This window comes from Synchytrium microbalum (genome assembly GCF_006535985.1).
Source record: "Synchytrium microbalum strain JEL517 chromosome Unknown SmJEL517_scf0002, whole genome shotgun sequence".
Taxonomy (NCBI): domain Eukaryota; kingdom Fungi; phylum Chytridiomycota; class Chytridiomycetes; order Synchytriales; family Synchytriaceae; genus Synchytrium; species Synchytrium microbalum.
In genome coordinates, this window is record NW_022158351.1 from 1,232,659 (window position 1) to 1,252,704 (window position 20,046).

Here is a 20,046-nt window from a genome sequence, read left to right on the forward strand (position 1 = left end):
TTTTGTGATACGAATGTAAATATTATTGATTTTCAAACAAAAACAACAACACAATATATGTCATTTATGCAACAACAACAAGAAGAAACTTGCTCAAAATGTCATCACTCTATATGGAAGCTCTCTATCTTATGATATGACACAACAGGCAGCACCATCCTTGCCTCCATTCACATGATTCTTTGGCGGTACAGGTGGTGTGTAGTCTCCTGCTTCAGGTGTGCTAGAAAATGATAGAGGTTAGTGTTGGAAAGACACGGCAAGAAAACCCAGCAATGGAATCCATCACTTACCCAAGAGTTGGAAGTGCCACATACGTCGAATCAGACTGCGATGATACATTACGACCCCTTGAAGTAGTGGTGGTAGCGCTGCCATTAGCGTTGCCAGATGTTTTTTTGGGGCCTGATTTTGTTGATCTCCATCGAAGTATACCTGTTCCTCCACTTGGTGTTGAGGGCAAATCCTTGTCTGTGGATGGTCGTGACATGGTTGTTTGTACACGTGCTTCAGCTTCTCTCATCAACTAGGTGCATGAGAATAGACGCGAAGTCAGTATTTATTGGTTGAGATTAACAGCAAAAAAGGAAATGACTCGGAACATTGTATTTCAAACACAAATGATTTACTCAACACAAAGACAACAGTCTTGATACTTACAGTATCCATATCAAAATCATTGCTTTCAGCGGTATGTGGAATGATCACTCCAGACAAGAGTCCATCAGTCAAGGGTTTACCACCAGTCATGCGTATTGATGTTGTTCTCTGAGGTAATCCATCAGCTTCGAATTCGGGTTTACTACTACTGTTGTTACTGTTACTATTCACATTCGTGATGGGTTCAGCTGATGAAGGAATGACATTGGGTACTACTGCTGCTGCTGTTAAGTTTGTTGATGATGATGCTGCAGTGGCTTGCAAAGAAGCAGTTCTAGGTGTCAGATCACCTGGAAGGAAATCACGCGTAATCGAGGTTGGTTGTACTATGGTCGGCATACTAGGCAAGTCTTTGGTATTATCACGTTGTTGCTGTTGCTGTTGAGCTACAGTTGCGGCCTGCGCAGCTTGTTGCTCTCGTGCCAGTGCGTTCTGTTTCACTTGTTCTTGTTGAGCCAATGCATCTTGACGAGCTCGTTCTTGTGCTGCTTGTGCATCTCGTTTGGCCTGAGCTTCTTGTTCAATTCGTGCAGCTTCTTCTTGTCGTGCTCGTTCAGCAGCTGCTGAAGCCTCAGCTGCTTCACGAGTAGCTTTATCATCAGCTTCTTGTTTCACTCTTTGTATTTCTGCTTTTTCTGCCAAGTATGCATCTCTTTGTGAAGGTGACATTGCCTAAATTGCCAAAGCAAGATTCAGAAGCCAAAAAAAGGAGATGGAATACTTGTATAGCACGAAACTCACTTTGATTCTTCGTTGCTCTTCAAACTCTTCCAAAGCAAGCTTTTGCTTTCTGGCCTTCTCGTCTCGAGCTTGTGCTTCAACAGCCATCTTTTCAGCTTCCAGTCTACGTTTTTCTTCTTGTTCAGAGTCCAGTTTCAACTTGGCTGCTTCGGCTTTGGCGAATGCTTCCTTTTCTCTACGATCCGCTTCAGCTTTGCGTTCGGCTTCTGCTCGTGCAAGCGATTCTTGTTTTGCACGTTCTAATTAAGGGGAGATAAAGATGCGATTGAATGAGTGACGAGTAAGTAAAGCTCTGATCAATAAAGTAATGAAACGAGTAAATATGCGTCCACCGTCTGAGATGCTCTCGCAGATGACGTGTCGTACCAAAGTTGGACATGTTTTGTTGTTGCTCCAACAACCTCTGTTCCCTCAAAGTTTCAGACTGCGCAACACGTTGGAGATCTGCCTCTCGTCTGGCGGCCTCATCCTGATCTAATTTGAGCTTGGCTTGTCTAGCCCTACGTTGGGATGTTTTAGCATGTGCAAGCTATGCTATAGGACCTGATCCCTTTCTTAAACCAGTTGTAGAACATTGAAAGCTCTAACAGACATTTCCGAATGCATCAACTCAAATGGCATCGACCCACACATACTTTTCAAAAGCCTGTTCTTCATTGGCTTGTAACTGAGCATCCCTTAGTCGTTGAGCATCTTGCAATTTGGACTGTTTGTCAGCCTCAAAAGCAGATACTTCATTCAGTCTGAGTGCATTTCCAGCTTCAGAGAGCTTGACTGATGTGTCGGAAGGTGAGAGTTTCGATAGGAGGTCGGTTTGTGATTCTTCAAATGTTGCCAATGCAGCGACTCGGAAGCTGTTTCCGGCTTCGGGGAGGAGTACATCTGCTCCAGACTAGATTGGACATCAATTATAAATTGTCGGTTAGTATGTTGGGCAATGGGGTTTAGCTTTTGATTCACAACAGTGCAGTTTGGTGGTTGGTAACAATGGAATGTGAGGATTCCAATTCGAGCGATGCATTATCAAGTTACCATCGCATTGTAACTAGTGAGGATCTATCATATCTCAACTTACCATGTCTTAATTCTCTCCTTGCGAGTGGCTGTAAAGCTTCGGAGCTTTCGAATGTTCGAGGTTGGACAAAAGATCTGAGTCCAGTCAAGCCTTCATAGAGAGCCTTCTAACCCCAAGAAAGAACACGCGCAACTCATATTCTATATAACTTCTTACTGAAGAGCTCGTTTACTTCCTAACGCACACGATACACGACCAGCTTTCTCGACCATTCTTTATTTACAACGAGGAATTCAACAATTTTTTCGAGGAGGCTTTTTACATACTACAGCCAATAATATATGTGTCAGTGCTCCTGGCTCTCATCCTTCTTGGCATACCAGCGATTTTACGCGGTCCCTCCTCTTCCATCATTACATGGGCTTGGAGCTTCCTCTGCCACAACAGCAGCACTAGGACCTGTATCACTTGGCGGTGGCCGAGCGGCTATCATGAATCTAGCCAAAAGTTCGTCCATTTCTGGGTCATTTCCAAATAACTGAAATGCCATAAACTAGAGGTTTTGGATTTCAAAATTACTGATGCTCCATTTGTTGCTCTGGAAACAGAAAAGAGGATGGATATCAACAATACTTACATTTTATTCTTATGAACTTCCTGGCGTACTGCCTGTTGATGGTGCTGCAGATACGGATGCTGCAGGTGGTGATTTCGACGCTGATGGTGTTGCAGCAGGCGCTAGTGTACCAAATATAGCAAAAACAGCAGCTTCTACAGACTAAGAAGGTGCAGAGGGCGCAGCTTCAGGCCGTGATGTCTAAAAAATGAAGGCTGTAAGCATATGTGTTTCATTAACGGATCATTTTGCTATCAACCTTACCATCGACGATGTAGGAGTTGCTACATGACCAGTAAATGAGGGTGACCGTACTTCTACTTGACTAATCATTGTGGATAAATTGGGATCGGATTGTCTTGGTGATGCGGCCAATGACGACGAAGTGCGAATTCTGGTGCTGCTCGTCGTGATCTAGCCCTTTTAATGGTCCGTGATGGCGTTGGTAGTGCCGCAGCTGCAATCAGCGATCCAGATTCAGACATGGCTTCATCAGCACTCCGTTTTGGACTATGGTCTTCCATAAGAGCCTCTGATGAGGCAACAGTCGTCGCCGAATTGGCAGTTGTGCATCTTCAGTTGGTTGGACTGCCCAAATGGATGCATCCGCTGGAAGTTTACCATCTGCCAACAAGGACGCAGGCCACGGAATCCGATGGGAGGGTTGATATGGAGTGGCTGTGGCGATACTGGTTGGGATCACACGAGCATTACTACCCACACTAATAGCATTTAATGACGTTGAGTTCGGAATCGGCTGCGGGGCTGATGATGGACCGTTTTTCTTCAACGTCATCTTGAACTATGACAGCAGTATAAATTTCCTCAAATCCATCACCGGCTGGTGGTTTACCAAGTCCCTCATCAGCAGGGTGTAAGGTCCCAAACTGCATAGCACTAGTTCATTCCCATGATGGTACGGATTCCGTTATACGAGCAGTCACCTTTGGTGCGTTTAAAGTGGCAGCGACGGGTTCGGATAGTGCATGTGAGGTGGTTGTCAAACCAAGAACACATTTGGATGCGGTTGCAACAACTGGAGCACTGTTAACTGATATATTATTGGCTAAGTTCCCGATTTGACTTCCGATATAAACTCCATAGACTCTGAGAGGCTTGCGGCTCCACCATAGGATGCTGAATAGGGTTCTGCTGTATGTATAGTTGGATAAGCTCCTGATAGATCCATAACGGGAGCTACATTAGCGGTTACATATCCAGCGAAAAATACGAGAGTTGGTAAGACTACGGCGGGAGGTTCCGTAGATGGAGTTTCGAACATGTGACCTGATTCCATTTCACGATCGTTAATAACAACTTCGGTTGACTTCGATGAAGAGGGAGCAGTAACGCCAATAGGACTGACTGATATGTCGGTATACTGTTCATAAAGTATCGGATGAGGAGCACCTCTTGTTGTGGTGGTTATTGTTTGCGTGGTCAGGAGCTCGACAATTGGAAGAATATATGCCTGAGCTGGTTCCATCACATTGTCACTCAATACAACAGCGATTGATTGAGATGCGGGAGCCGCAAAAGTAATGCGATTGACTGCTATACTGGTATACTGCTGAGCAACTGCCATGTCAGTCTGGCGATGAACTACAGAGGAGCGATGTGTGTTGTGGTAGTTACTGTTGCTGTGGTCGGAAGCTCAGTGTGACGATCTTTAATCCCGAATCTTTCAAAGAAGAGGATTAATTCGTCACAGTTTCGTTTTCCTCCACACTCCATATACGCAGGTTTAATGCATATGCTGGTGGGACGGGAGAATCTGATGAGTTGAAGCCTGGAAACAACAAGTTGTTCCGATAAGGCTTTTGTTTAAGTCGGCACCAAGACTTGACAATTCTTCTGTTGTCCATCATCACACCAAGCTACTTGGACATCTATTATAATATCAGTTGATGGGAGTCGTTGGCTCATACAAGAACAAGACGACCCTACAACTAGTGGCCACGTAGCAGAAGTAGCAAGAGAAAACCTTATTGACAAGGTGTCGTTTACTACTGTATCAGATGTACAAGAGACAGTGAAAGGTTTGTTGGCGGTGGTTTGTCTTAATGGGCTTGAATATAATATAGTTCGGGAGGGCCTTTAGGTCGGTACAACAGCATAGGGGCGTAGTTGCCCTATTAGAAGAGAGATTTGTATAGTTTAGGTTAGTTGAAATGTTTCTGAAGTGGTGCGTACCAAGTCAATAACAGATAATTTTCGAAAGGACGTCCAAAAACAACGGGGAGGTCGCGACAAATGAATGAAATAGGGAAGGGGGTGAGATGCTATGGCCATACAGTGAATCAAAAAAAACAACTTGAAAGCTATGGCAACGAAACCAAACCTACCTCAGCTGCAGGAACCTCCCCACAGCTTGTTTGTTTTGGGGGGCTGGGCGCCCTTCTACTTCGTCACCACGATTTGACTCGTGGGCCGGTACCAACCCAACACCCACAGACAGGTGTTGATGTTGGCGTTTCGAAGGGACCGGGAGGCCATAGCCAGGTCCCTTGTTGGTCGTAGACCGTACAAGACTATATGAGAATGAGATTGACCCGGTAGTTCTCGGCTTTGACAACAAAAACAAACTTGAACGCATCATCAAGAAACATACCCCCCTTGTAAACCTCCCACCAGCATCTGCTTCATATGACGGCAGAGTGTTGCCAGTGCTAGCCAGACAGCCATAGTAGTGGCAACAATCGCTCTGAGAACGGCTTGGGGGCTGTAGTCAGTGGTGCTCATTGTAATAATGCGCTGAGAAAACTTGGAAGTAGGCGATGACCCGAATAGTATACGGAGGTATGACAAGATTGGAAATGGTCAGATTATATATAATGATACCTAGTGCGATCAATATCTTGTGGTAATAAGTATCTTCCTTCTTTGCAAGGCCGCCTACAGGCACCAAGTCACGTTTACAGGAGCTTGTGATTTCAAGTACATTCTGCTTCTGTCGAAGACCGGACATACATCCAATTAGACTATAAAAGAATACACTGTATTTTGTAACCAACACCTTTCATGAGAAACTCCCAAAAACCCCAAAATTACGCAAATGAGCAAACATCGAGATCTACATCCCTCCTACTAAGTCAACAAGCTGGAAACCGTCCTTTCACGTGCATAAAACCGTCTCAAGATGCCTCAGACTTTCTCAGTATCCATCTGACTAATCATGGAGCTGTTACGTGACGAACACGATTATCAAAGAATCAAGCTCTGATACGTGTGAGGCTAAGACGGATGAGGATTTTTGTTCGAAACACATGGACATCGCATTCCACAGTCAAGTCAGGACGTTCGGAGCACAGGAAATTGCTGCGTATTGATTACTGTTTTGCACTCGCAGAACAAATATACTGGACGCTCAAGTTTAAAATCTCACATGCAATATGTATTCGTTTAACTCTTCTAACTGACTGACAAATAGTGTGGGCAAGACTTAAAATACATTCAATCTATCGGGCACGACCTTCGAACCCAGGTCGTCTAGGCTTCTTGGAGTCGGTACCTTTGCCTTTACCTTTGCTACTACCTTTACCCTTCTGGCCAGTCTTTTTCGAAGCTTTACGATTAGCTATATTCTCTGCTCTCTTCTTTTGGCGATCATCTTGGGACTTTTGTACTTGAGATTTACGTTCATCCCTAACAAAAACATTGTATGTTAGTACACTGATGACAATAATAACACAAGCAGAACAATTTCTGCCGAATACATCAACATACCACTCTTCAGAGGACTTCTGTTTACGTTTCTGTTCACGTTTCAAAGTCTGTTTGAGTAATTTAGGATCATCCTTGATCTTGTCACCTTCAGCCTTCCTTTCTAATTGCGACCAAGCATCTTTTTCCATAATGGCTGCATGTTTGTCAGCATCTTTTGCCTTGATTTCGTCTAATTTGCGTTTCTTGGCTTCGACCTAATGATAGCAGCATAGTTTAGGAAATTTCCAATTGGCGAAAAAAATAGTAGGAGACTAAAACATACCGATTTCAATAATCCCAAGGTATCGCCTTTACGCTTCTTTGGTGCAGCATCTCCATACTCAATCTTTCCGAATGACAAGGCAGCAACAACATCCTTCTTTCCACCATCATTAGAATCAGTTACACGTCCAATATTGGTAGTCAATTCATCACCACCTTCATTAGCAGCAATACGATGTTTGACTTCTTTACGATCTTTCTTACGTTCCTCCTTCTTTTTCAATCTCTTTTCAATCAAGGCAGCACGTCCTTCACCCTTGGAAGATATGTTGCGTTTAGATTGTAAAGTTTCGATACGAGCGTGTAATCTAGCTCGTAGTTCTGAAGCGGATGCAGCTCGTTCCTTTGGATTTGCGATGGTTGGTAGCCTTTGAGGACCAGCTGCTTCGTCATCGTTATCTGATTGTTTGCCTTCTTTCCGGTCTTGGCCGTTGAGCTCTTCTCTCTCAAGTTGGACTACACTCTTGTAGTTGTCAGGGTTGAGCTGTCACAGCGATAAAACAACGGAGATCAGTAACGTTTCATCTTGCAACACGAGTTCCCAAATACTTAGATCTCCAAGCTCACCTTTGCCTTCTTTGCTTTCCTGGTAGCTTCTTTGATGGCCTGCTTTGGAGCTTGGTTTTTAGTGTTTTTCATATACCTTGAATTCTAATGTTGAAGACAGTTGGCACATTGATGCGGTTGCGAGAAAAAGAGACGACGGAAATGTAGACGTTACCACAGGCATAGAATCCTCATCGGTTGGTAGATACCATTTTGGAGGTATGAGCTCGACAAGAGCCTCTATAGCTTGACGATGTTTGTTCAGTCGCTCCTGATTTGAAGTAATAAGACATTAGTGGATTTAAAGGTGACAGTAGGCAAGAAAAACTGTATTGAGCTCACGTCCAGTCCCTCCAACGAGTACTCTGAGACCATCTCCAAACTCGTTTTTATTCTCTCGTTTTTGTTAACGAGCGGAAGACGAAAAAAAAAAGTTGGTGACATGACAGTGTCCAAACCGCAGGTAGGAAGTACCTGTGGCAAGGTATCCAGTCGCGCTGTATTATTTTCTCAACACTCAGCCGACTTATCCCGTGACAGATCCACAAACCTGAGGTTATTGTGTATTCGCGAAATAAAATGCCATTGGGTTGCCATATCAAAATATCATTAACGCGTAAAAAAGTATTTCTAGTCCTTTTTCGGGCTCGATATTACGTTTGTTAGGAAACTCCATAATCCTCCTCCTTTGACTGATCGATTTTGTTCAATAAAACATCATCGAACGATGGCAGCCCTCCAGCAAGCGGAAGCTGCTCTAGGCCAAGTTCTTGGGGACCCGACAAAACTTGTGGATTTACGAAATAGGTTGGAAGCTTTGATGCTCGATTGCACTCAGGCGAACATCCAAGTACGTTGATGCAACATCTACTTGCACTGAATCCAAGCTTTTGTTCAATCGTTTTGGTGTCCTTCAACTCAATAATACTAACTACATTACTTGTTCCCAACTAGTCTGGAAAGAGCTGGGTCATTGCGCAATGCACCACGCCCATTGCTACTCAGGTTTTTGGTGTGTATCTGCGTACATTGATGGAAGTTCAAAATCAATTCGAGAAATGTCTGCACTTGCTGTATCTCATCAACGATGTGCTCAGTCAAGGGTAACTGTCTCGCTTTTGTCACCACATCATCCTTGATTCCTACACTCATACTCCTTTGCGTCATTATCAGGGAACGTAAAGGATTGCCATGGATTAAAGCAACTCTCTTCCCGTATCTCGGAACGTATTTGAGCATATGCTGGAGGAATGCGCAAAAGATACAGGAAAAGGAGGCCAAACTTGACAAAGTTCTCTCTATATGGAGCGATCGTAAATTCTTTGAGGAGGCCACGATTGCTACTCTAAAGATTGCCATGACTGTGAATATTCCATCGGATATAGCCACTCTCCCTATGCCATTTAATCCTCAACAACATCATATGCGTCCACAAGTGCATCCTCCTCCTTTGCCTCCCTTTATGAATGCGCAGATGCCACAGATCCCGCAGATGCCTCCAATTCTCCATACGCAATTCCAGATGCCTCCTTCTCAGCTAACACAACAGCAACGGCAGTCTCGCTTTGCCCCAATGATGGATGTAATGCCACCACAACCGCCACCTATGCTTCCACCTATGCTTCCACCTCATCTGATTCAGCCCCCGCAGAGAAAGTATTATGAATTGCCCGCTGGCCTTATGGTAGATCTGATCAAGGTATTGTTCTCGCTGTTACTGTGTTGAGATTATCGCCCTTAGACGTGCTGCCCTTACCAACTACCCACTTAGGTAACCGATGCTCCATATACTCCCATCAAGAGTGCATTGGTTCGAATTCCAGCTGGTCTTCGACCGCCTCCCACAAAGGAAATCTTGGATGCTGTATCGGATTTCTATACAGGACTGGACAAACAGCGAGCCTTCTTGTCGAGACAGCGGCAACGTGACGGGTTTGAAGAAAATCCTGAATTATTAGGGTCAGGTGTTGTACCTGATGATTTTGAAAACGATGGTTGGGAAAAAGGATATCTTGACGAGTGGTATGCTATGCGGCCTAAAGTCGAAGTCAAACCACCAGTCAAATCGAAAAGGAATCAATACGAGGATTATGATTCTTTTGATGAACGACGACGGGATATAGAACGAGGTCGAGATATCGAACGAGAACGAGATATCGAACGAGATCGAGATATAGAGCCAGGTCATATGGAAAGAGGTCCGGGTGTTCAACGAGGTCGTAAGCAGGAAGTATCACCACGTCGTAAGCCATCTCGCTCGTCGTCATCATCTAGATCAGATTCTTCATCTTCATCGAGGTCACGATCAAGATCTCGCTCGAGGTCTAGGTCTCGAACACGCAATGATAAAAAGAGAGCATCAGATAGAAGTAGAAGTAGAGACAGAAAGAGAAGGAGAAGAAGGTCTGACTATTCATCCGGATCAAGTAGAACGTCGCGCTCATCATCATCAGGATCATCGAGGTCTAGGTCTCGATCACCGTATCGTCGGAAAAGGCAAACCTCATCGTCTCGCGATGCTAGAAGGGCATCACCTCGTAAACCATCACCTCCTCCTCGTATGCCCGTAGCAGCTGCCCCGGCGCCTGTGATGATGCAACATCAACAGCCGTATCAACAGCAACAGCAATCTAAACCTGATTTTGGTTCTCGAATGTTGTCCAAGATGGGTATGTGTTCCTACCAGTAAGCATTTAAGACTCTATTTCTCATGCCGAAACATATACTTAGGATGGGCCGGAGACACTGCGACTCTGGCAGCACCTCCTATGGGATTAGGATTAGGAGCTGCACCTTCAGTTTCAGGTGGAGGAGATTTGTTTGATATGTACCGAAAGCAGAAGAGTATGTCGTATGGTGGCCCACATGAACGAAGGCCGACTGGGTGTTACAGATGTGGTAGGTTGCCTTTGATAAATTTTAAGCATTAATCTCCACTGATTTTCTTGGTTTCTGATGTAGGCAAAGATGGGCATATTGCCCGAGACTGCCCAAATTAGTAAAAGAACGCTGCGGATCGCTTGTAAAGTGTTTGGATCTAGCGGAACAACATGTACTTTCAAAAGCTTTATGCAAATTTTTGAACATTTTATATACTCCAGCTCTGCTATGAAACATTACGCGAATGTTACGAATCTCGAACATTTTGAGCCGTAGTTTTCCGGCAACATCCTTGGTTAGCTGCGGTTTGAGTTTTTTGTCAGAGTTTGGGAACACAGCAACCACCACCACTTGCATCAGGGACTAGGAATGGCAGACGATGAAGGGAGGCAGCCCGATGACAGTAGTCCAGAAGGATCTGAAGTTTCTCCCAGCAACTCCCAAACTAACCTGTTAACTCCAGGCACGATTTTGGGCGACGGAATCTCGTCTACCACACAGCGCATCTTCCGTAGACCATCAAGGACACGCGCAATAAGCCTCAGCATTCTAACGCCTGAAATAAGTGATCCTGATCCCAACAATGCCACAAATCTGGCTGAATCACCCACGGAAGATTTGGATCCAAGCTCGTTACTACTGTCTCCGCAACAACCAGCACAACGCAGAAATAGCATCAGCTCACTTAGATCCAATAGAAGACTCTCGTTTTCTTCTGTAAATGAAGGAGATGCCGGTCTTGGCGTGCCAAACCTTGATGGAGGGAGCAGGAGTGAGCGTCTTTTCAAAAGGCCGAGTCTGATACACCCACCAGCACAGATCCAATTGAATATCCGTATACCGACTCCAGAGCCTGAACCTGATGCAATGTCACCGCCGATCGTGTTGGTTGAGTCACCGGTAGATAACGATGCCAACTCGATGCTTGCTCCAGAGCAAACACTGCCACGTCGAAACAGTTTTAGCTCTATACGGTCTGTACGGTCGAACAATAGTAGGAGGCAGTCTATATCGTCCATAAATGGGTTTGTAGTAGACGGACTGGATGTACCAAACCGCAGGCTGAGCATATCGTCAATCAATTCTGTCGCATCGCTGGACGTACCAAGTATGATAAATAGGCGAGCTTCTATTGGATCATTGGCTTCCATAGGAATACCCATGGCCAAAGTTGCTAGCTATATTGAACGTCAGAAAGAGATACTGAAACCACATGTCAGGAAACTCAAAGTTAAACTGAAGAGGGCGCTTGGGAAGGGGCCAACTGCGCTGAGACCTTCTGTAAAACTCACCAAGAGCTGGTTTACGTGGCTGGGAATCGGGTGGCGGTTTGCTGACTACTCTGTCGAACGAGGCTTCCTGCAATACCAAGCAGAACACAGACGACTGTACACGTGGATTTTATGTGGTATCGTTATACTGTATCAGATAGGAGACATGGCATTCTCAGCCCCAGACAGGCCCGGGACGTCATGGAGAGAGGCACTAGTAGCTGGGTCGTACTGCTTCTCAGCTCTCGTCACCCTGTCGGCTTACCTTCCACCATTAAAGAGCTACCGACCCGCTATAGTCATGGGTGGAACAGCTTGCTTCATCGCCGTCGCTTTAATTGAGTTCCACCTCTTGAGTTTTACTGTTAATGACCGGTTACAGCTCAACAATATGGGGACGTTTGACGACACGCCATTGATACGAGAGTACCCATCATATTTGGCTGTGGTATGATTGATGTCATCAATCAAACTGCTCGGTTTTTTCTGACGCACTTCCTACCTTTGCATCTATATAGGCGTATAGTAGAATGGCTATAGGTTTCCTAGCGGCGCCGCTTTGGTTTACCGGGCCCGTCGCGTTACTTTGCGCTTTTGGACAAGCAATTGGTGTTGCTATTATTGATATTGTGTATGGAAGTGGCCTATATGCCAAGTACAGCTATTGGACTGTTGCGTTTACGGTATAATTTTTACACATATTCAGTCTTCACTCTCTCGCTAACACACCGTCCCTTCTAGTACATACAATACATGTTTGCAACAATCCTCGTCGTGAGAGAACGAGAATTTCTAGATAGAGAGCTGTTTGCATTAGAATGGTGTGAATCAGGATGCCCTAGCTTATTAGCTATACCTCGCCCATCACAAGTGAGAGATGTAGATAGAGAATTGTTTGCCATGGAGTGGGAAGCGAGTCACCCGCATCTCTTTACGCATCCTGACGACGTACCACACAGCATCAAGGAAGTCAGACGAGCAATCAGGACGGGTGTCTACAGAGATCCAAATGAACCAGAAGGGTTAACGGGATGGAAACGCTCATGGTTTTACTGGAGACGGAGTATCCAATGGCTTGTACTGAGACCTCGATGGTCGTATAAACCGCTCGAAAAGGAGTTTCGATACCATTTAGCTGCTCTTTACCGTGAGAAAAATACTCGTCAGTGGATTATAAAGATGTTGCTGAATGGTGTGTCTGGAATACTCAATTCGCAGGGAGATAAAGACTGGCTATTGCTGGGTGTACATATGAGTGGTCTCGCGCTCGTTACGGGCATATGTAGTTTTCTCGCTTATAAAATCCGTCGACCAGTAATTTATCTTGAGGTCAATGTCATTGTCGGATTCTCCTTGCTTGCCATGTTATATAACGGACTGACGGCAAAGGCACAATGTGACGCATACGACTATGCGGCACTGGCAGACCCGTTGTCTGTGGAGAGAGCTAATTATTATTTCCGGTCTGTTAACTTTTATAATGTACGTGTGGTGGTTGAGTGAAGCTGGAAGTGCTTTGTTTATGTTGAACATACTATGATCTTTCCTGCCAAGTATTTTTCGGCCACTGCTAACACTTCAATGAATTAAATAGTCAATGGAGTTTAATGTAATAATATCTGCATCAATTTTACCTGGAGTGAGGTTCTTTGGGTACATCATTATCGGTACGTCTTGACCGTTTCGCGGATGACTTTTCTTCACCACAATCCCCCCCTCCCACATACATACACATATACATACACACACACACATTCACTGATTCTTGTTTTCTCTCTTTATAGCCATGGTGTCTATACTCACAAAGCAATTCGTGTGGTTTTGTCAACCAGACGGCCAATCAGACCGCTCTGCATGGGCCGAAATTCTAGTCGCTACCGTAGTAATATGTCTCGTTCCCTCCATGGTATCTCGCGACATGGAACTTCGATCCCGAGCATACTTTCTCGGCTTACGAGCACAGTCAGAAACAATCGGAGAAGCCGAACTAGATCTCGAAGTCCTCGAGACGCCCGATAGTGACGATGAAACGACACTCCCTCTGGACAAGGATACCAAACCACCACCAGAATACTCGCCCATTAAAGTCGAAGTATCAGGTGGGGCTCTAGGATCTCGTGTATATGATGACGCCGATTATGCAGATCCGTTACACGGACGCCGTAAAATCCGAATACAGGATATACTGCCACCACAGCCCCCAAATCATATAGACAATACCCGAAACAGCTACTCTGATGAAGTGTCACGCACCAGTTGTGCGTCTGAATGTGACTTGTATGATTCAGGTCATTCTCAGCAGCACGAGAAGGTGCGTATACGCAAGCATTCCCATCATGTTGTATCGTCGCCCACAACGACGATATCTAATACTCATGATGGGGATCTGGGAGGTATGATTGTAGTTACGGATGTTGATGCTGAGCCTATGGTGAGTTCTCCTACGTCGACATTGTCGCCTGGAGGATTCTCGCCTAGCAGCGAAGGGCAGTCTATCCCGCCTTGGATCAATGGTAATAGCAATAGTGATAGAGTTAATGGTAGTAGTGGTAATGGTGGAGACGGTTTACATACTGGGCTAGGACTCAACAGCACATCCAGTGCCAGTACTAATGGACTGAATGTATCAAAGACATTGCTGCAACTTGGCAGCATAACCCAAGGAACATTTCATGACCTGGAGAAGGGTGACCATTCATAAATCACAAAAAATTCGTAAAATCATCTTGAACTTTGTTTCCATGTTGCCAAATACAATTTCATCATAGTTTCCTCTTGACCCCAATGCCTCCAAACAGCTACATCTTGTGGCAATCCGAACTAAGCTCGCTCTCGGGTTATTGTTTATAATACAGGGTTTATTCATTTCATATGGGCCTTATGAAGCTTTCGGTTAACTAGTGTACAAGCATTTTGTAAGGGTATGACTATTTGGAACTTTCTTCCTTTGAAACAACTACCAGAGACATTAATCTCTCCCTGCTATCTCCTCTCCTTCTCTCCTCCATAGATTCCACATTTTATGTAAAACAACATCAACCCAAATCCCACTCCCCAAATACTAATATAATTCCTGCAACTGTTTATATGCTATTGATGTTTTCACTTTTCTGCAAGGAATGGATGTCTCAAAGCTTCCGACGCAGTGGGTCGAGCTTGAGGATCTAAATCCAACATCTTCTTGACCAAATCAAGTAGTAATCGTTCAGCTTGATCTCGTGGCCTAAATGTCTTTTCTAGGCGTGGAAGAGCTTTTACATCCATATATCTTTCGTGTCGAGTATCGTTTTTGGGATAATCAACTCGACCACGTGGGAAGAATGTGGGTGATGAGTTTACCATCCGGGTTGGGAATTTTCCTAATATTGCTTCCAACATGAAGAGATGCTCTTCATGTGTTGTTTCGTCCACGGTAGGAACGAGGACTGATCCTGTGAATAGTTCAGCGAGTATACATCCAATGGCGAACTATGAGAGTTGCAACAGAGGGGTGAGACGGTTGAAAACATCACGAAGCATGATTGCATCATAAACTTACGATGTCACAAGGATAAGACCACCCAGTACCCAGAATGATTTCGGGTGCTCGATAGTGTCGTGTTGCTACAACCGAAGAATGATAGTCGTCGTGAAATACGGCACTATAAAATAAGGGTCGTGAGCAATCTTATCAGAGTGAAAAAACTAACAAACGAAGTCCCTTGATGCAGCGGAAGCGTTTCTTACCTGCCCATATCAATGACAGTCAAGCGGGTATCTCGCAATACGATTTGAGTAGCCGTAGTCCTCTATTTAAAGCCAAAGAATTGCATGTGTTAGTACTCGTAAAACTTCTGATCAAAAACAATCTGTCAATAGCCAAAGCATACCTTGGAAAGTGGCTGAAGCTCAAACTCTTTACAATCCAACATGAGGTTTTCAGGCTTCAAATCTGTATGCGTAATCTTTTCTGAATGTAGAAATGCAGTGGCTTCTAATATCTGACGAGCCAATTCTCGGATTTGATGGGTTGCAAATGGCGAGAATCGAGATGCTCTCATACAATCATACAAGGAACCTCCCAACAAGTTGAAGACCATACACATATGATCACCAATGAAGAAGTCTTCAAGTAGATGTATGCATTGTCTAAGTTAATAGAAAAGTGTAAGAAAAGTGTTTCTGTTTCAACAGTTCATCGGTTATGCAGCCAAAAAAGGTAACTAAAGTGTATCAATAGCACCAAAGCACTTACTTCTTGTTGGAAGGATCTCTTGCCTGAACATGTTTCAAAATCTTGACTTCGCCTCTAGCAGCATTCTTGAATTTGGCTTGAGAGCGTATGATCTTAATGGCCACATGTACTTTTCGTTCTCGGTCCCATGCCTCAACTACCCTTCCGAATGTTCCTTGTCCTCTAACCTTTAACACTTTATCTATTAGGTGAATGTGTGGAGTGAGCTTCAAACATCTGAAGTCAGACAAAAAAATAGAGATCCATTGCTTACATCGTCCATTACGTATACTATCATTGATTTTCACAATAAGATATCCATTCTCATCGTCCTGATGCTGTTCCGAGTCTTTAAAGGACGATGCCTACACAACAAAAATATCGTTAGATGTTGCATCTCCATGTAACATTACAACACAACCAAATAATTCTACCTTGGCAGAAACAGGAGTCAGCATGATGGGAGCACCAACAGCCTGCTTATCCACCCGTCGTCTTTTGACGACTGGTTCAGGAGTATCCATCGTCAAATCAATAACCTCAGCTGCAACACCACCTCTAGATCTTTTACCAGTCACCGCGGCAGTAGATATAGCAGGCACCATATTTATACCAGCAGCTGCAGCATGACGAGTCACCTTGCCTTGCTGCTGTCGTTGATGATGCTGTGCTGGTGATTCTTGTATGACAATAGGAGCATTTCCGACATTCCGTCCAACAGATTGATGGTGTTGTGGCGGAGAAGGCAATTGTCTACCTCGCATAGATACGGGATGGACGTATTGTCGGGATGGTAGAGCATCCACCACACTTTCATCGGAATGGTTTGAGTAGGATGATGAGGCTGGGACGAATGGTGGTATTAAGGTTGATGATGAGGGTGGTTGTCCGGGGAAGAGCTGCCTACGTATATCGTTTGACTGGAAATCATCTATTATGATTGCATTATTACTTGGATGAGCATAGTATGGTATGTAAGCGGCTTGTTGTTGTTGCTGCTGCTGTTGTTGGGTGTAATAGCAATCTTGTGGTTGCTGTTGCTGGTTTTGCGGTGGCATCATATGATACGTGGATTGCACCTTTTGTATAGGCTGAGTCCGAAATGCAGCGCTGCTAGCAACCCAGTATTGCTGCGGTCGTTGCTGTTGTGGTGGTTGCTGTTGTTGATAGTGCTGAGCAGATCCAGCAACGGGTATCGGAGATCGAGCGGAATTGGCAGTTGAAGTCGACACATTTGACTGCTGATAATATAATGGATGGACTCCACTTATATGATTATGATGAGTTAACATTGTGGAAGTCTCGATTTTTTCTTTACTTGTCTACTTTTTTCGAGGGCGTTTGTTTGCCAACTATAAGCCACAACACGGTATTACCTATATATAGAATAACTTGAGCCCAATGATATATCCTTGACGTGTCTTTATGGTCGATAATATATCGAGTTCTGAGCTCAGTCAAGATTCGTCCAAGTCGTTTCTATCCGAGTTATCAATCCAACGAGAGAGTATATCAATAGCAATTCCAATGGACAGTGGGTATAAAGAGGTCTGGGCAATGTCGAGGTGATAAAACTACTGAGCAAATGTTGTTTGTTGACGAAAACCTTAATTATTGAATAGAAGGATGAGACCGTCTGTTAGTTCCAAGAAAGAAGCTAGACCATAAGAAAACAATAAATTTCAAGATGATTCACCCTGTCTCGTGTACTTTATGCATCGCTGTGTGCCTCAATACCAAGGATTTTTCTTTGCTTTTGTATCCAGTCAGCCTCAAAATGCTTACCTTCTAAAATTGCCAAGAACTAGGCTCCAACCTCTACTATGTAAACAAGAAGACCTCCAACACTCCAATCTTGCCCACAGCTCTCCTCTCTCGTCTCTGGGTCAAGGTCGAAATGTTTTTGTCACCCTTTGGTGAAATTGCAAGATGGTGATTGAACTACACGAAGAAAAGAGTAAAACTTTGTTCGTTTGATTGAATCAACTATTGAAAGGAAATCAATCCTGTAAGTGTACGTTGTTCAAACGGCTGCAAACGCGCCGAGATCTATTGCCAAGTCGACAAATGTGACGTGTTTGCGTGTTGAGAGTACAATATACATGGGCTAATTTCAACACTTGTTCTTCCTACATCGTTTACGTATTCTATGCAACATTCTTTGCCCTCTTTCTACATTCCTTCAATGACTGCTTCAAGTGAACCTCGATCTAGTGGTATATACAATGCATCTTGTCCATCAGGTCGTCGCTTGCTAAGCACCAGTTTATGATCCTTGAGTTCTGTCATTAGCTGTCTAAACGTCTGTATACTATGAGCAATAAACTGCTGGCGACACTTGGCCCAGAATGTATCGAATGGAATACCATTGACCAGAGGCGAAGTAGCAACAGCTTTACTGCCTGCACCTGTACTAGCCTTGCCATTACCCTTTCGTCGACTGCTGCTAGCAGTAGTGTCCATGTGATTATTAAGAGTTGGGAATTCATCGTGATCATGACCTGCTACATCATGGTCATAGGCTTTATCATCAGCTTCATTACGAGTTCGTGAGTCTTCTTTCATAGCATGGATCTGTGTCTCGGCCAGCAGCTTGAAGAGTCGACGTGTACTCTCATTCACACTTTGCAAGACAAATCCAAACCCACGAGCAGACAGGTCATCTCCAGTCTTCATCAGTATAGAATCCTCAAACGACATTTCAGCATCATAGTGCTCATATGTCGTGGCATCATGATACATCCAGTTGAATTGATGAGATTTAAAACTATCCCACATCATGGGCGCATGAATGTGGTCTATCGATGCCATGACGTGTATGTGTGGATTACTGGCCAGCAAGGCTAGAGCAGAGACTGCCTTCTCAGATCGTAGATTCTGACCATCAATATTATGTACTAGGAGATACAATCGGTCGTATTCTCGTTCTTCATTATTAAAGTACTCGGCAATGGTGTTGACCTGATCTGTATATGTACCCATACGACCTTGATATTTGACTACGCTGCCTAGAATCTGACCTAGAATATCTTTTATAGTGGTGGAGGGAAAGTAACCATTGACTACGAGTATAGGGTGACGAGAGCAATACCGTTGAGCAAATCGAGTCAAGAGTTCCCGCTTTGAGCCATACCCATAAAATAATAAGTTAAACCCTGAGGAGAGACTGAAATACCACTCTGGATATCTAGACTCGTAAAGCTTTGCTAACTCCTTGGTTTGTTGAGCATGACGTGATATGACTTTGCTCAAGAGTTCTTTATATACTTTGGGTTCGAGCGATGGAAGTTTTGCCATGGTATTATTAGATGTAATATGAGCTGTAGTTGCTACTTTGAAGAAGGCGGCGGTTTCTCCAGTGGCTGATTGTTGTTGTTGTTCCGCATCCTTCTGAGCTTCACCTATAGTTTGCACTTCTTCGTTGACCTCCTCTTCTTCGTCTTCAGCTTGTTCTTCATATTCCTCGCCATCATCATCATCCTCATCAGACGATTCACCATTAGAATCAGCATCGTCGTCTTTGAGTGCTCTAGCAATAATTCGTCGTTCTCGAGTTTGTTGATTGACTTCCTCGACACGTTTACGTTTAAGCGGACTAGGATCATCTTCTTCTTCCATTTCAGCATCACTTTTAGATTCTTCCTCTTCATTTGCGTCATCGTACTTGTCTGGAGGTGCCATTTCCTCATCATCAGCGTCTCGACTACCAGCAGCACTACCACCAGGTTGAGTACCATCACCACTATTATTGCTATTATTATTACTAGTATCCTGATGTAATCTAGCAGCCTCTGTAGCATACATTTTCAATCCCATTTTGCCATAACTCGGTCGTTGGAATGAATACGTGATGCCATTGTTTTCCTTGCCTAATTCGGTTGCATCAGGTAGATTGAGACCACCAATCAGTCTCTGACGTTGTATTTCTTTATCGGATCTATCTATCTCGTCTTCTGCTTCATCAACCTGCAAAAGATCTACTCGAGTTGTAAACTTGGATGGGACGCTTCTTTGTTGCTTGTTTGTTTTGGGGCGAGAATCTTTAAGTGCCAGGCCTGACATATCTTCAAAACTAAACACCCAGAACGAGTCAGATTTGCTATAGAGTATGTTCGCT

The 20,046-nt window shown here is 44.2% G+C and overlaps 3 protein-coding genes across 3 annotated transcripts; all 3 read right to left on the reverse strand.

The window, feature by feature from the left end:
- Nucleotides 1-6,490: 6,490 nt before the first annotated feature.
- Nucleotides 6,491-7,940, reverse strand: SmJEL517_g00747 (uncharacterized protein; the record flags this gene model as incomplete). Its single annotated transcript, XM_031166676.1, has 6 exons — nucleotides 6,491-6,677; nucleotides 6,759-6,952; nucleotides 7,021-7,503; nucleotides 7,587-7,670; nucleotides 7,741-7,836; nucleotides 7,908-7,940. The coding sequence occupies 6 exons, from the start codon at nucleotides 7,938-7,940 to the stop codon at nucleotides 6,491-6,493; spliced, it is 1,077 nt and encodes a 358-aa protein (XP_031027355.1).
- Nucleotides 7,941-14,818: 6,878 nt separating this feature from the next.
- SmJEL517_g00748 (uncharacterized protein) lies at nucleotides 14,819-17,221 on the reverse strand (the record flags this gene model as incomplete). The annotated part of the gene is made up of 7 exons (XM_031166677.1): nucleotides 14,819-15,184; nucleotides 15,255-15,357; nucleotides 15,443-15,504; nucleotides 15,586-15,844; nucleotides 15,951-16,131; nucleotides 16,204-16,294; nucleotides 16,364-17,221. 7 exons carry the CDS (start codon nucleotides 17,219-17,221, stop codon nucleotides 14,819-14,821), a joined length of 1,920 nt encoding a protein of 639 aa, XP_031027350.1.
- An 880-nt stretch (nucleotides 17,222-18,101) lies between these two features.
- SmJEL517_g00749 (uncharacterized protein) lies at nucleotides 18,102-19,991 on the reverse strand (the record flags this gene model as incomplete). Its single annotated transcript, XM_031166678.1, has 1 exon — nucleotides 18,102-19,991. One exon carries the CDS (start codon nucleotides 19,989-19,991, stop codon nucleotides 18,102-18,104), a length of 1,890 nt encoding a protein of 629 aa, XP_031027351.1.
- Between the last annotated feature and the right edge of the window lie 55 nt (nucleotides 19,992-20,046).